This window comes from Equus asinus, chromosome 20 (genome assembly GCF_041296235.1).
Source record: "Equus asinus isolate D_3611 breed Donkey chromosome 20, EquAss-T2T_v2, whole genome shotgun sequence".
Classification (NCBI taxonomy): Eukaryota; Metazoa; Chordata; class Mammalia; order Perissodactyla; family Equidae; genus Equus; species Equus asinus.
The window spans coordinates 80,828,487-80,846,950 of record NC_091809.1 but is presented as its reverse complement, the minus strand read 5'-3'; the positions used below and the strand labels follow the sequence as shown (position 1 = coordinate 80,846,950).

Genomic DNA, 18,464 nt, shown 5'->3' with positions numbered 1-18,464 from the left:
GGATAGATCATCCAGATAGAAAATCAATAAGGAAATGGAAGTGAACCAAACTTTAGAACAAATGGACTTAACATACATACATAGAACATTCCATCCAACAGCAGCAGAATACACGTTCTTCTCAAGTGCACATACAACATCTTCCAGGATGGAACATATGATAGGCCACAAAACAAATTTTAGCAAGTTTAAGAAGACTGAAATCATAACAACTATCTTCTCTGACCACAATGGTATGAAATTAGAAATCAACAGTAACAGGAAAGTGAGTTGATCTACAAATATGTGGAAACTAAACAACACACTTCTCAACAACCAATGGGTCAAAGAAGAAATCAAAAGGGAAATTTTTTTTCTCAAATCAAATGAAAATACAACATATAAAATTGTATAGGATGCAGCAAAAGCAGCTCTGAGAGGAAAATTTATAGCAATAAATGCATATATTAAGAAATGAGAAAGATCTCAAATAAACAACCTAACTTTACACCTCAAGGAACTAGAAAAAGAGGAACAAATTAAGCCCAAAGTTAGCAGAAGGAAGGAAATAAAATTTAGAGCAGAAATAAATGAAATAGAGACCAGAAAAACAATAGAAAGGATCGACAAAATTAAAAGCTGATTCTTTGAAAAGATAAAGTTAGTCTTAGCTAGACTAACTAAGAAAAATAGAAAAGACTCAAATAAAATTAGAAATGAAAGAGGAGACATTATAACTGATACTACAGAAACAGACAGAATCATAAGAGACAACTATAAACAATTATATGCTAACCAATTACATAATCTAGAAGAAATAAATACATCTCTAGAAACACACAACCTACCAAGACTGAATCAGGAAGAAATAGAACATCTGAACAGACCAATAATGAATCAAGAGATTGAGTCAGTAATCAAAAAGCTCCCAACACAGAAAACTCCAGGACCAGACAGCTTCACTGGTAAATTCCATCAAACATTTAAAGAAGAATTAACACCAATCCTCCTCAAACTCCCAAAATATTGAGGAAGAGGGAACACTTCCAAACTCATTCTATGAAGCCAGCATTACCTTGGTACCAAAACCAGATAAGGATACCAAAAGAAAAGAAAAACAATATCCCTGATGAATATAGATGTAAAAATTCTAAACAAAATAATAGCAAACTGAATTCAAGAACACATCAAAAGGAATATACACCACGACCAAGTGGGATTTATGCCTGGGAAGCGAGGATGGTTCAACATATGCAAATCAATAAAAGTAATTCATCACATCTATGAAATGAAAGATAAAAATCACATGATCATCTCAAAAGATGCGGAAAAAGCATTTGACAAAATACAATATCCTTCCACGATTAAAAACCCTTAACAGACTGGAGATAGAAGGAATATATCTCAACATAATAAAGGCCATATATGACAAATCCACAGCTAATACTATACTCAATGGAGAAAAATTGAAAGTGTTTCCTCTAAGGAACAAGACAAGGATGTCCACTCTCACTACTCCTATTCAATATAATACTGGAAGTCCCAGCTAGGGCGATTAGGCAAGACCAAGAAATAAGAGGCATCCAAACTGGAAAGAAGTAAAATTGTTGCTATTTGCTGATATGATCTCATATATAGGAAGTTCCAAAGAGACAACCAAAAAACTGTTGGAACTAATCAATGATTTCAGTAAAGTGGCAGTACACAAAATCAACATATCAAAATCAGTTGCATTCCTTTACACTAATGATGAAGCATTGGAAAAAGAAATAAAGAAATCTATCCCATTCACAATAGCATCAAAAACAATAAAATACTTAGGAATAAATTTAGCCAAGGAAGTGAAAGATCTGTACAATGAAAACTAGAAGACTTTGCTAAAAGAAATGGAAGAAGACACGAACAAATGGAAAGACATCCCATGTTTACAGATAGGAAGAATTAATACTGTTAAACTGGCCATACTACCCAAAGCCATCTACAGATTCAGTGCAATTCTCATCAAAATACTAAAATGCATCCTTCACAGAAATAGAAGAAACAATCCTAAAATTTGTGTGGAACCCCAAAAGACCCTGAGTAGCCAAAGCAATCCTGAGAAAAAAGAACAAAGCCGGAGGTATCACACTTACTGATTTCAAACTATACTACAAAGCCATAGTAATAAAAACTGTATGGTACTGACACAAAAACAGATACATAAACCAATGGAACAGAATAGACAGCCCAGAATTAAATCCCAGCATATATGATCAACTAGTATTCAACAAGACAGCCAAGAACACGCAATGTGGAAAGGACAGCCTCTTCAACAAATGGTGCTGGGAAAACTGCAGAAATACGTGAACAATGAAATTGGACCTCTATCTCACACCGCTCAGAAACATTAACTCAAAATGGATCAAAGACTTAAACATAAAACCTGATACCATAAAACTCCTGGAAGAAAACATAGGGAAGGAACTCATCAGTATTGGTCTTGGCAATGATTCTTTGGATGTGACACCAAAAGCACAAATGACAAAAGTAAAAGTCAATAAATGGGACTACATCAAACTCAAAAGCTTCTGCACAGCAAAAGAAACAATTAACAAAATGAAAAGACAGTCAACAGAATGGGAGAAAATTTTTGCAAACCATATATCAAATAAGGGGTTAATATCCAAAATATATAAAGAACTTACACAACTTAATAACAAAGAAACCATTAATTAAAAAATGGGTAGAAGAACTAAATAGACATTTTCCCAAAGAGGGCATCAAAATGACCAATAGGCACATGAGAAGATGTTCAACATCACTAGTCATCAGGGAAATGCAAATAAAAACCACAATGAGATATCACCTTGCATCTGTTAGAACAGCTATCATCAAGAAGACAAGAGACAACAGGTGCTGGCAAGGATGTGGTGAAAAGGAAACCCTTATACACTGTTGATGGGAATGTAAATTACTCCAACCACTACGAAAAACAATATGGAGGTTCCTCAAAAGAATTAAAAATAGGGGGTCGGCCCCATGGCCGAGTGATTAAGTTTGTGCGCTCAGCTGCGGTGGCCCAGGGTTTTGCTGGTTCGGATCCTGGGCACAGACATGGCACCGCTCGTCAGGTCACAGTGAGGCGGCATCCCATATGCCACAACTAGAAGGACCTGCAACTAAGATATACAACTACGTACCAGGGGGGATTTGGAGAGATAAAGCAGGAAAAAAAAAAAAAAAGAATTAAAAATAGATATACCATACGATCCAGCAATTCCACTGCTGGGTATATACTTACAGGAAATGAAAACAGGAGTTCAACGAGATATATGTGCTTCCATGTTTATTGCAGCATTAATTACAATAGCTAAGATGTGGAAATAACCCAAATGCCTATCAATGGATGAATGGATAAAAATGATGTGGTATATATACAAAATGGAATATTATTCAGCCATGAGAAATGAGGATATCCTGCCATTTGCAACAACATGGATGGACCTTGAGCACATTACGCTAAGTGAGGTAAGTCAGAGAAAGACAAGTACTGTACGATATCACTTATATGTGGACTCTAAAAAAGTCAAACCTGTAAAAAAAAAACAACAAAGTAAAACAGTAGTTACCAGGGGATGGGGGGTGGGAGGATAAGACTGATGGTGTTTAAGGGTACAAATCTGTAACAAGTACTAAAGAAGCCATAGAGATCTAATGGACAACATATTGAATACGGACAATAATATTACACTGTACATTAATGTGATAAATATTATTACAACAGCAACATTACAATGTATAAATGTATCAAAGTAATATGCTATACACTTAAATTTACACAATGTTACATGTCAAATTTATCCAATTAGAAAAAAGAAAAAGAAATCAAACGTTTGGGAATTTTACAGCTATCTTTCTGTTAATGACTTCTAGTTTAACTCCATTTTGCTCAGAGGACACACTTGATATTATTTCTGTTCTTTTAAATTTGTCAAAATTTGTTTCATGGCCCAGAACATAGTCCATCTTCTACCTATTTGCTGATTTTTTTGCCTACTTGTTCTGTCAATTACTGAAAAAAGAGTGTTGAAACATCTAATTGTGGATTTTTCTACTTCTCCTTTAAGGTTCTATCAGATTTGCTTCATAAAATTTGAAGTTGTATTGTTCAGTGCATACACATGCAGGATTGTTCTGTGTTCCTGACGAATGGACCCATTTATTATTATGTAATGTCCCTCCTTTATCACTAATAATTTTCCTTGTTCTGAAGTTTACTTTGCCTGACATTAATATAGTCACTCCAGATTTAATTTGATCAGTGTTTGTATGGCATGTCTTTATGCATTATTTTACCATTAACCTATAAAACAGATTAAAATAATACAGCAGTTATCGTTGAAATGAGCTTCTTGTAGACAGCATGAAGTTGTCTGTTTTTTTTTAATCCAACCTGATTATCTCTGTTTTTAATTGGTGTGATTCAACTATTTACTTTTAATGTAATTATTGATATGGTTGAATTTAGGTATTTCAATTTATGATTTTCTTCTGCTTGTCCTTTCTATTTTTGTTCCTTTGTTCTCCTTTCTCGCCTTCTTTTGGACTATTTGAATTTCTTTTAGTGTTCCATTTAAACTTACCATTTATATATATACATAAACTGCACATATAACAATAATTTGGCTATATCTCTTTGTACTATTTTTAATTGTTGCTTTAAGGATTACAAAATATTTTCCTACTCTAACCTTTCACAGTCTATTTAGAGTCAATATTTTAACACTTCAAGTAAAATGTAGAATTCTTACAACTATATAGGTCCCTTTACCTTCTCCCTCCCCCCATTATGTTATAGTAATTCTATATATTACATCTACATACACTGAAAACTTCATATGAAAATGTTACAATTTTCACTTTTAACAGTCACAAATTTTTTAAAAATTAAGAGAAGTAGTCCATCCTATTCACCTACACATTTACCATATCTGTTGCCATTTCTTCCAGCTTAAAGTTCCAAGTTGCCTTCTGATATTTTCTTTAGCATTCCTTTTAGAGAGGGCTTCTGGCAATGAATTCTCTAATTTTTCCTTCATCTGAGAAGGCCTAGATTTCACCTTCATTCCTGAGGGATACGTCAGAATTTGCTATTATGTTTCTTTGATTTTAGCCATTCTAATGGGTGAGTAAGGTTATTGCATTGTGGTTTTAACTTGCATTTCCCTAATGACCAATGATATTGAAAATCTGTTCATATACTTATTTGCTATTTGTGCATCTTATTTGGTGAAGTGTCTGTTAAGCTCTTTTGCCACTTTTAATATTGGCTTGTTTTTTAATTGTTGAATTTCAAGAGTTGTTAATATATTCTGGATGCAAATCCTTTATTGGACATGTGATTTGCAAATATTTCCTTCCAGTCTGTAGATCATCATTCATTCTCTTAATGGCGTCTTTTGCAGATCGAAGTTTTGATTTTTTTTTTTTTAAGATTGTCACCTGAGCTAACAACTGTTGCCAATCTTTTTTTTCTCCCAAAATTCCCCCAATATATAGTTGTATATTTTTTAGTTGTGGGTCCTTCTAGTTGTGGCATGTGGGAGGCCACCTCAGCATGGCCTGATGAGTGGTGCCACGTCCTCGCCCAGGGTCCGAACCAGCGAAACCCCAGGCTGCCAAAGTGGAGTGCGCGAACTTAATCACTTGGGCATGGGGCCGGCCCTGAAGTTTTGATTTGAATAAGTCTAATTTATCATTTTTTTATGGATCATGTTTTCAGTATCATAACCAGAAGCTCACTGCTAATCCAAGGTCACAGAGATTTTCTCCTATGTTCTCCTCTACAAGTTTTATAGTTTTATGTTATATATTTAATTCTATGATCTACTCTAAGTTAACTTTTGTATAAGGTGTGAATTATGTTACGATTCTTTTAATCTTGTAATTTTGAAATTTTTTCCAATTATTCTAACACCATTTCTTCCAAAGATTGTCGTTTTTCCAGTGAATTGCCTTTGTACCTTTGTCAAAAATTAGTTTCTTTTGGTGAAGGTCTATTTCCGGGATCTCAATTGTGTTCCATTGATCTTTGCCTATCCTTTTTTACCAATACCATAAATTCTTGATTACTTTAGCTTTATAATAAGTCTTGAAATCAGGTAGTATGAGTTCTACAACCTTGTTCTTTTTCAGAATTATTTTTTCTTCTAGTTCCTTTGCCTTTTCATACACATTTTTAAATCAGCTTGTTGATACCTTAAAAAAAAAAAGCTCACTTGGTTTCTTTCATCACTGTTTTATAGTTTTTAGCATGCAGATCCTGCACATATATCTTTTTAGGTTTATGGCCAAGTATGTGATTTTTTTGGATGCTATTATAATAGTATTATTTTAATTTCAAATCCCAATTCTTCATTACTGGAATATAGGAATACAGTTGACTTTTGTATATAGACCTTGTATCCTGTGACCCTGTTAAACTGATTTAGTAGTTCTTGGAGCTTTTTTGTAGGTTATCTTGGAATTCCTACATAGACCATCAGGTTGTATGTGAATAGAGACAGTTTGTTTCTTCCTTTGAAACCTATTTGTCTGCATGGCTTTTCTTTCTTTTTCATTCCAAAGTATACTGTCTAGGACTTTCAGCATGATTTTCAATAGGAGTGGTAAGGGAGGGCATTCTTATCTTGTTCCCAATCTTAGGAGAAAAACATTCGCTCTCTCATTGTTAAGAATGATTTTAGCTGACTGATGTGAACCAATCTAACACTCCCAAGATGGACCCTACTTGGTCATGATATATTCTCTTTTTTATATAATCATGGGTTTGAGATGCTAATATTTTGTTGAAGCATTTTATGTCTATGTTCATAAGTTACTATTATCATGAATAAAGAGGGCATTATATCATAATTAGTTTTCTATTGCTACTGTAACAAATTACCACAAACTTGCTGGCTTAAAACAACACAAATATAACATCTTATTATAGTTTTGTAGGTTGGAAGTCTTGTATGGGTAAAGTCACAATGTGGGCAGGGCTGTGTTCCTTTTTGGAGTCTCTGGGAAAGGAAAATCCATTTGCTTCTCATTCAGGTTGTTGGCAGAATTCAGTTCCTTGTGGTTGTAGGACTGAGGTTTCCATTTCCCTATTGTCTGTCAGGTAAGGGGCATCCTCATCTTCTAGGGGCCACCTGAATTTCTTGGCTCATAGCCTGCTTCCTCCATCTTCAAAACCAGCAATGGTGGGTTGAGTCTCTCTCATGGTTTGAATCTCTCTGACTGCAGCTAAGAAAGATTTTCTGCTTTTAAGGATTCATGTGATTAGATTGGGCCCACCCAGATAATCCAGGATAATCTATTCATCTGAGGGTCCATAACTTCAATTATATCTGCAAAGACCCTTTTACCAGGTATAGTAACATATTACAGGTTCCAGGAATCAGGGCATGGCCATCTTTGGGAGGCCATTATTCTGCCTACCACACTTCATGACAAAGGGTCAAATTCTCCAAGGAGACATACCAATCCTAAATGTGTATGCTCTTAAAAACAAAGCTTCAAAATACATGAGGCAAATATAGATCTGAAAGGAAAAATAGACAAATCAACAATTATGGTTGAAGACTTCATTACTCCTCTCTCAGTAACTGATAGAATAGGCAGAAAATCCATAAGGACGGAGACAACCTGAACAACAATATTAGCCAATTTGACCTAATGACATTTACAGAACACTCTACCAAACAATTGTAGAATACACATTCCTCTCAAATGCACTTGGTACATTAATATAGGACATCTTCTCGACCATAAAATGAACATTAATAAATATAAAAGAACAGAAATCATACAAAGTAGGCAATCAGACCAGAACAGAATTAAAACTAGAAATCAATAATAAGAAGATAACTGGAAAGTCTGAATACATTTGGAAATTCAAAAAAATCTCGGAATAACCTATGGGTCAAGAAAGAAGGCTCAAGAGAAATTTAAAAATATTTTGAACTAAATAAAAACTAAAATGCAACATACAGTTGAAACAGTGGTTAGAAAAGAAAGAAAAAAATCTAAAATCAATAACCTAAGTTTGCACTTTAGCAAACCAGAAAAGATAAAATCAAAACCAAAGAAATTTTGAAGGAAAATAATAAATATTTGAGCAAAAATCAATGAAATTAATAATACAAAAACAATAAAGAAATCAATGAAACCAAATACTGTTTCTCTGACAAGAGCAACATAATTGATATATCTCTAGCCAGCTTAACAGAAACAGGGGATTGGAGAGAACTACAAATTATGAAAATCAGGAATGAAAGAGGGAATACAACCACTGATCCCACAGTCATTAGAAGGATAATAAAAAATATTATGAATAACTCTATGTCCATAAGTCCGACAACTGAGATGACATAGACCAATTCCCCAAAAGACACAAACTATCAACAATTATTCAAGAAAAAAGAGATAACCTGAATGCCCTATATCTATTAATGAAATTGAATTTATAAGTAAAAATCTTCCAACAAAAAAACTCTAGGCCCAGGTGTGTTCACTATTGTATTCTACCAAACACATAGAAAGAAATAATACTAATCCTTTCCAATCTCTTCCAAGAAATAGAAGAGGACAGAACATTTTCAATTCATCTTATGAGGTCAGCATTACTATATCAAAACCAGATAATGACATTACCAGAAAAGAAAACTGTGGACCAATATCCCTCAAGAAAATCCTGTGGATTTTTAAATTCAGATATTGTAGTTTTTCAGTTCTAGAAATTCTATTTGGTTCTTTTTATATCTTACATAGCTCTCATTATCTTCTTGTTTTCCTTTGAGTCCTTGATACATTTGTAAAAGCTTTTAAAAAGTCCCTTTCCGTTCATTCTATTAGCTCTGTCTTTTCTGGATCTTTTCTTAATGAGCAGTTTTTCTCTTGGTTTTAAGCCACATTTTCCTTCTTCTTTATATGCCTAGTAATTTTATCATTGGATGTTGGACATTGAGACTGTTACACAGATCTTGATACTGCTGTCTCCTTTAAAGTACAATGGTGGGGTTTTTTTGCCAGACATTCAAGTTAATTAGGTTAGCAAATCAATTTGATATTTTTTAGAGCAGGTCTAAAATAGCCTTTAATCTAGTAGGGCTAGTTTAACCCTATTACTGAGGTGTGACCTTTCTGGGGTTTTTACTGAAGGCCACAGATGTCCAACAAAATCTCTCCAGTATAGCTAGTTAGAACCTGAATATCTTCTAGACCCATGTGAGCTCTTAGAATAGTTCAGCTAAAAGCTCCCTAGTTGTACCTTTCCCAGTCTTGAGGAGCCTCACCCTATGTGTGCATACTTTAGATATCAGCAAAATACTCAAGCAGACTCCTATGTAGATTTCTGGAGTCCTTTCTCTGGAGAGCTCTTTCTCTTTTCATATTCTTCCCTGAAAATTCCAGCCACCTTGACCTTTCCAAAATCCAGTCTCTCTCTCTTCAATTCTACAAGATAGCCATGCTTTGCTTAGGTTCCTCCTGCTGTGTGACAGGTGGAAAGTGCCTCCAGGCAGAACATGAGGGCAATCATAGGCTCTCCTAATTTGCTCCCTTCTCTCATGGATCACAGTTCTGCACTGCCTGTTGTCCAACATCGGAGAATGGCTGTTTCATATATTTTGCCTCGTTTTCTAGTTGTTTGCACAGGAGGACAAGTCCAGTACTTGTAAATTGTCATGGCCAGAAGTAGAAAGGTCCGTGTTTCATACATAGCTGAACACTGTTATAAAAACTGCCGGTTCATTAAGTCCTCATTATGACAGGAGCTGTAAAATATAAAAAGGGAACCTCTACCTTCCCAGTTAATACTGTGCAGGTAAAATAACAATATAAATATGCTTCAGAGTTTGACAGTTTTAAAAGTTTTAAAGAATGGATTGGAAGTACCAGGAAATCTGTTCATGTTCTCAATGCCTATCACATGTTTAATCTTTTAAAAATAGTTATGCATTATACTCTACTAATAGAGGACTTTATTCTCTTCCTTTCTGATATTGTTGTTTACTCTAATAAATTAGGAAGGCAAATTCCATTTTATTATGCTCAAGTGGTTTCTGCTTTATTCCCATGCTTGTCTGAAGGTTTCTTCTATAAGATACAGATCAGAAATTGGAAAGATTAGACTTAAAATCTTAGTTGAAAGGACTGTAACAGATCCTCTTACCTATTGATATGGCAAGGAATAAACTAATAGAAACAGGCTTCCCAGTGTAAACTGACATTGCCACTCAAGTAGACACCAATCCATCTGTTTTAGGGGACTGAGTCAGGATTTCCAAGATTAAATTTTTAGACCAAGAGCAGATAATTTTGTGAAAGCACACTGATAACCCAAGATATAGCAGGACATTAAGTATGCCAGATTGAATGAACTGATGAAGGCAATCTAATCATGCTTATTCATTTTGGAATTCTGTTGGTACTATTTTTAACATTCCATTATCTGATGGGCACATAAGAAAACCCATTTTCTTTTGACTTTCCTCTAACACTTATGCTTGTACAAAACATTCTTTGTATTTAGTATCTTATTCTCATCAACTCCTCAGAATTCAGGTACAAATACTTTTACTAAGCCTCAACTTTTCATGGCAATGCAGTCCTTTGCATAAATTGAATAAAAATCTGTCCTCCTTTTTGCTGGGATAGAATTGGACAAATTGTGCAACTGAGGCCATATCTGGAGGATCATATTTGAGAATCCATTCCATTCAACCAGATATCACAAGTCCCCAGTCCCCATCAAGGACATAGATGTAACTGATATTTGGAACCAACACCTATAAGCCTTCCTATGAAAACTGTCTGGTATCTGTTGTTGTACATTGTCCCAGAATTACAGGTAGTAAGAAAGGTCACTGCCTAGCACATTCTTTAACAAGCCCATCTAAGAGACATCTGACTCTTAGGGGAATGTACCTTTGTTTAAATTAGTATGTACTTTTGATTAGGACCAGACTATGTAAAGCTAGATGTTAACCTACAAAAAACTGATAAAAGTAGAAATGATTTTTGTCCAGTAGAGATGCAAGTGATTTTTGAGAGAGAAGATAACTCCAAAGATACGGCTTTTTTGTCATAGAGTATATTGACCAAGTTAACACACTAGGTTTGTATCTAACTTAGCAATCTAAATTCAGCATTTCTTTGTTGCACTAGTTATATACATGTTGGTTTCTCACTTGTTTTTGGAGTGGGTTTTGTCATCCTGCTTGTTCCCTCATTCATGTGCTAAATAAAACTTGTATTCATGCTCACTATATGCATAACAATTTTATTTTTGTCATTTTGAGAATTATACCTTCACAAAAGGATTTAAGAAAGCTCCATAGAAATGTTGATTTTGCTGAAGAAACAGGAACTCAGCTGAGCTTCCAGGAACAACTCCCAGAACTTCTGTATCTATTTTTATTCCATAATCAATCAGATTACTTAATTTTCACAAGTAATCTCAAGAATAATAAATATATTAACAAATAATAATGAACTCACCATCATCAATCCATAATCCAATGACGAGTGACATGCCACAATTAGAAGGACCTGCAACTAAGATATACAACTATGTACTGGGGGGATTTGGGGAGATAAAGCAGAAAAAAAAAAAAAGATTGGCAACAGTTCTTAGCTCAGGTGCCAATCTTAAAAAAAAAAAAAAAAAAGAGTGACAGAATAATCTTCACAAACAAAACCAATTTCTTTGCTATGAAAAATTATCCAAACATCCAAATCTTTTAAATCACATGCCAATACTACTTCAAACACCTCTGACCACACAGCATGCAAGCAAAGAAAGCTTGACAACCAAATCTAAAAATAAAGCATCCTAGACAACCATATCTGAACCTGAGGTTTCAGGATACTCCTCAGTAGCCATAGTAGTAGTATAACTAAACACTGCAAGCATACCACCTAAATATGCCAAAATAAAACTATTAATCCTAAAAAATATCCATCAAAATTTATTGCAATAACATATCTGACCCTACCACTTAGAATAAGTAAGACTTTTACAAGCCATACGTGACACATCAGATATAAGAGCCTTTTCATCTGGAACACACAATTTGCCAGAACATTAACTATGCCTAACCAATCCAATATAAACATTCTAACGTAGCATCTCTAGTTCGTATGTGTTCATTTATTCGTATATGATGGGACTTACATACAGAGCCTACATACACACAGAAACCTGGAATATCAGAGTGATCCCATTGTTTTCACACATGGAAAAAGCATTTATAGACTATGTACTCCTATGAAAACAAGTATTCTGAGGAGATGCATTAATTACTACTTTCAGTTGAAAAAATCTACTTTCAGATATTCCTTATATTAACACTAGTTAATAGAATGAGTCTGTGGTGGATGAGTCCATCCTTTTATAACTATTTACTTTTCACTACTTTTACATGAAAAAGGATCAAATATGTCCTCAGGATTAACATCAAATACAAATAAAATTCCATTCTACCCTTAGTACACAATGAAAAATACCTTAAGATTTTCCTAATTACCCAATTAGCTGATAAGAGAGTTATTACACAGCTGACCCCCACACCGTGCCATCTTTGCTGCCACAGCTGCTAGAAATACAGATGCCTGATTTCTGTCCTGCTCAGATGTTTATTTTCAAAATCAAAGTCTCAAATGAGTATATCTAATTGGTAAAACCTAGGTCACATGGATTTCCCGTAGACATATGATAAGCTAGAAAATGTAAGTTGTTTTATTTTCTGTAATCTATCTTAAGAAGGCAGGCTTAACTTATCAAATGCAAATCTGACCTTTTATTTCACCCACTTTAAAATACCCAGGGTAATTCCAAACTCTCTAACTTGTTATTTAGCATTATTATAATCTTCTCTCAACATGTTTTCCCAGATTCTTCTCCTAATCTATCTTCCATCTCCTTCCTATCCCTCTTTTGTCATTCTCCTTCCCTCCATGCTTCCCTTCCTTTCTTTCTTTTACACCCCCCCATATCCCCTCTTGCTCCAGTATACTGTAATCTATGAAACACACCACCATCGTTACCCATGGTTCCCCTTAGTAACGATCTTCCCTCAGCTCAAATGATACGTTTGCATGAAGTATTCAAGTCTCTCAAGTAGAACCAGTCACTCTTGCCTCAAAATTGCAATGTACACAGCACATGCTTTAAATATCACCACACCTTTATCAGCCTATATACCTCCTTCTTCCAGAATCCACCATTCCCATCCCTCAGAATGAGAAAGAAGTTGTTCTTGTGTGCTCCTAAGCAACCTGAAATTAACTGTAGTTCAGCACTTATAATGAATTGTAATTGCCTGTTATGCTATCCTGTGAACTCCATTAGGGCTGGATGTATGTTTATTCACCACTGTATTCCATGTGCCTAGTATCCAACAGATACTCAATAAATATTTGTTGAATGGTAAGAAGAAGGAATCAAGAATAAATATGTTTCTTACTTTGCCTCATCTATGATTGTAAACTATCCAAAATGCTATACACATGGTAGGCCCACTGTAAAAGTCTATGAAATGCTTGGATAAAAAGGAAATACATGACAAGAGCAGGTTTACAAGTTTGTTTTCAGAATTTCCAGTGAATGTAGACAGCAGTAATTACACTGACTGCATTACAAGAAAAACCCTCCTGCCAATGTTATAGTGCTGCTACCAAACTGGAATAAAATTGTGTGCATGTGTGATTATCTTCATCTAAAGTCTTTATCTCCAGGAGCAGCACATGACCTCGTACAGAAGAGGGATTTATTAAAAGTTTGTTGAGCTGGGGAATGTGTCTTACCTGTGGTTGTACAAACCATTCGCCTGCATTCAGAGTCGACAGGAAATCCCATGTGAAAGAAGAAGGGTGTGCAAAGGAGGCATTTGGCATGACTTTCCGAATATTGGTTGTTCTTCTCAGGTCATAGTCATGCATGAGAAAAGGCACGCTATCATAACTGCAGCCAGAGGGAGAAAAGAGGGAAAGGGGTAGTAGACTGAACTCAAACACCTTGGCAGATAGAGTTTTCAGAAAGCCTATCAAAGTCACAAGTCTTACTAGGGCTCCTTACTCCCTCCCAAATCTCAGCAAAGGACTAAGTACTAGATATTTACACTTTGATGCCAATATTTTTCTGCTCTATAGATCAATATTTTGTGATATATAATAATAATAATAGTAAAGAATAGCTTCCCTATCCAGGGCTTTCTGACATCAAGAAAACAATAGGTACAGCAGTGACCTGAGAGCAAGGTGAGTGAGGTTAGGATGGGGCAAGGCCCTGAGGTCCCCAGAACCATACTAAACAAGCATCCACACAATCTTTCTCTGTTTTTCTGACCCATTTCTCAGTTAGGCACCTGCCCTGAGTCCTAGATCCTTCACTCAGATGGTATTATTAGAAAAGTTCCTGGTTCCGTTATCTGCTATTTGCCTTGAAGAATCTCTGCTTTTATAAAAATCTCACTTCCTTGCTCATTAAAATACCTATTAGGAGAACTCTGTAATGGCCATGAGGGAGACTTAGCCTCCTGCCCATAAATAACTAGAAAATGGGACAAAATAAGAGAAATAACTTTTTCAGCCAATGGAAAAAAGGAAGCACAGTATGACGATCTCTAAGAAAAGGCAACGAAATGAAATAAGCTCTACCACTATGAAGGCTTCCTTCTTACAGGTGAATACTAGACTGTGGCACAGGACCGGGTAACCTACAAGGAACCCAACTATCATGCTGAAATAAAGAGAAAGAGATCAGATTAAGGAGAAGTGAAGACAGCTAAAATTTGTGGGCCAGAGTCCCATAGAGGATGGAGCTATGCAGAAAACAACAACAACAAAAAGAGTTCCAGGAAAATAAGTACAGAGGTTCCTTGAGTGTATGGCTAAATGTCAATCTGTACATGTGCAGAGTAAACTCTATGCAGCTTGCCAAGAACAACTTCCAAGAAAAGAAAAATTATCAGAAAGTTATCATGACAATTTGCAGAGCTCACAGAGGAGTGTCAATCATTCAAGTTCCATCCATGGAGAGTGGAGAGACCTCAATCATTACATGCGTGTTCTTTAGAGACTCCAGAGGGCAACACCTTAGAAATGAGGATAATTTAGAACTAGAACGATTTTAGAACCTCCATAAAAGAACTTAAAAACAAGCCTCCAAAGGATCAAACTAATCTGCAAGTAACTTAACTGCCTGCTAGAAAAAGTCCAAAATTCTTTAAAGGACTACAACAAAATATACCACTCAGCATGGTAAAATCACAATGTCCAGCATGTAACCAAAATTTACCAGACATGTAAAGAAGCAGGAAAATGTAACCATAATCAGGAGAAATTACTCAATAAGGACAAACTTGAAAATGAAAGAGACAATAGAATTAGTAAACAAGGGTATTAAATCATGTAAAACAAAAATATAGACGATGTATATAAGAAATGCAAAGGAAAACATAAACATAATGAAGATATAACTGTAAGATATGGAAAAACAAATTCTAGAGCTGAAAAAATATAATAACTGAAATAAAATTTTCTCTGGATAAAATTAAAAGCAGATTAGATATTACAGATTAGGTAAAGATCAGTGAATTTGAAGATGTAGCAATAGAATCTATCCAAATGACCTGTGAGACAATATCAAGCAGTATTTTATATGTGTGACTGGAGTTCTAAAAACAGGGGGAACAGAAAAAAAATCTGACAAAATAAAAGCAAAACAAATCTTCAAAATTTGATGGAAATTATGCATCAACAGATCCAAGAATCTTAATGAATACCAAGAAGAATAAATATAAGCATATACATACACATGCACACACCCCATATTTAGGATTATTATAACCAAATTGGTGAAAAACTGAGGAAGAAAAGAAAATTGTAAAAGTAGCCAGAGGGGGGGAAAGACATATCTAGAGGGAAATAAAGATAAGCAAAAAGCAGACTTCTCATCAAAAAAATATGACAGAAAACAACAAAAAGACATATTTTAAGTGGGGAAGGAAAACAACAGTCAACTTAAAATTCTTCAAAAATGAAGGGAAGAAGAGAGGATTTAGGGAAGCTGGCAGAGTAGAAAGCACTGGGAATCTGTCTCCCCACCTAGAGAACAAACAACCACATTGGATGATGTAACTGTTTTGGAACTCTGGAGTATATTAAAGGCTTGCAACGTCCAGGGGAAGGCTTGGACATAAATTGGGGTTAATTTCAGTAAATTTCAGCTCTTAGAACAGTAACAGCTACCCATCCTGCACCCCCAGCCACATGGCAAGAAACTATTTACAGGTTCCTGGAACAGCCTCCACAGCAGCTGGTGAGAGCTTAGATGGCAAAAAGGACCCTGTACTCCAAATGTAGGGCTCTGTGCTCTGGTTGCCGATTGCTGCATCTTGTCACAGAAAAGCAGACAGGGAGGTGAGCAACTATTGTTGTTGTACCTCCCCTCACTGTTGCAAAGCCCTCCCCCTCTAGCTGAAGTGACTTCTAGGGGATTCAAAGGAACAGAACCCTTTTTACCCCTCTTTTTTCTCCTTTTCCCCTTTTGGAAGTTAGACATTAAAGACTAGCACATTAAAAACAGATTCATATACAGGGAAAATTAGAAAATAACTGTGTATGCCCAAGGAAAGGATCAGAAAAATCTGAGAAGACCTTAAGTTTCCACCTCAGGGTGACTCATAGCACAGAGACATCCTACAATAATAAACAAACAAACCAGTAACAAAAACAGCAAACCCTGGGGAAGGGGGAGAATCTGATTTCCAGTGTTACCACATTATTAGATGCTATTAATGAAACTAAGACCCCTCTCCTTGGTCTAACAGGTGAATCTAGTAAGCAAGCTCGATAGGCTTAAAGTCAGTACAATAAAAATCCATGCTGTACGGTGAAGCAGCCATGCAGGCTATCTTAAGCCTGTGTCAGAATGACTTTGCAACCCCATACTTCATGACTGAAGACGCCAGCTGGATAGATCCACAACATGAAAAGATAAAGGTACACTCTCATATTTTCAAACCACATTTCTTAGAGATTGAGGGAAACAGTAAGGACCCTGGTCCTTGCCTCCCTCCATATATAAATAACACCAACACTCCAAGCCTTGTTTGATGAATAACCAAAAGGTTCTTGTCTATGTTATCTTTGAATTATACGAATATTAGATGTGTAAGCCTTTTTCTGCACATACACTACTTTGCTAAAAAGAAAAAAAGTATATAAACTACACTCAGATCTGTAGACCTCAGAGAAGTTCCTCAGAATACTCTGTTGGACTATTTCCTGGGATTTGAATTTCTCACTGATTATTGAATAAACTCCTTTAATGAACCTTTACCCAGACTCTCTATTTCAGCCGACAACACAAATGTCCAGTTTTCAACCAAAAAACAAATCACAAGGCATACAAACAAACAGGAGAGTATGGCCTATTCAAAGGAAAAAAATAAATCAACAGAAACTGTCCCTGAAAAAGAGCTGATGGCATATATATGAGACAAATTGTCTTAAAGATACTCAAAGAACTAAAGGAAAATGTGGATAAAATACTTAAAAAATAATGTATGAACAAAACGTAAATATTAATAAAGAGATTAAAAAAACAAATAGAAATTCTGTAGCTGAAAAGTACAATAACTAAAATGAAAAATTGACTGAAGGGATTCAAAAGCAACTTAAGCAGGCAGAATAAAGAATCAGTGAACTTGAAGATAGGACAATAGAAGTTATTAAGTCTGAGGAACAGAAAGAAAAAAGATTGTAGAAAAGTGAACAAACTTTAAGGGATACCCTGTCACCAAGGCCAGGCAAACACACTACAAGAAAAGAAAAACGCAAAATCCCTTATGAACATTGATGCAAAAACACTCAACAAAACACTAGCAAATAGAATTCAGTAGTGTATTAAAAGGATTATACACCATGACCAAGTGGGATTTATTCCTGAAATGCAAGGATGGTTCAAAATACCAAAATCCATCAATGTAATACACATCAACAGAATGAAGAGGAAAAAACCCACACTATCATCACAATTGATGTGGAAAAAGCATTAGACAAAACTTAACACCATTTCACGATAAAATACACTCAACGAACTAGGAAAAGAAGGAAACTATCCCAATATAATAAAAGACATATATGAAAAACCCACAGTGAACACCATATTCAATGGTGAAAGACTGAAAGCTTTTCCTCTAAGATTAGGAACAAAGCAAGTATGTCTCGTGTTGCCACTTCTATTCATAGTAGAACTGGAAGTTCTAGCCAGAGCAATAAAGCAACATAGAGAAACAAAATGGATTCAAATTGGAAAGGAAGAAATAAAATTACCTCTGTTTTCAGATGATAAGATCTTATATGTAGAAAGCCCTAAGGATGCCACAAAAAAACAAAACTAATAAATGAATTCAGCAAAATAGCAGGATAGAAAGTCAACCCACAGAAATAAA

The 18,464-nt window shown here is 35.2% G+C and overlaps 1 protein-coding gene across 1 annotated transcript in view; it reads right to left on the bottom strand.

The window, feature by feature from the left end:
* The window catches only part of GDPD4 (glycerophosphodiester phosphodiesterase domain containing 4), a 100,149-nt gene that overhangs the window by 49,619 nt on the left and 32,066 nt on the right, over window positions 1–18,464 (bottom strand). Inside the window, exon 9 of the mRNA XM_070491515.1 lies at window positions 13,813–13,969. Coding sequence (XP_070347616.1) covers window positions 13,813–13,969 — 157 coding nt within the window. The remainder of the gene's footprint in view (window positions 1–13,812; window positions 13,970–18,464) is intronic.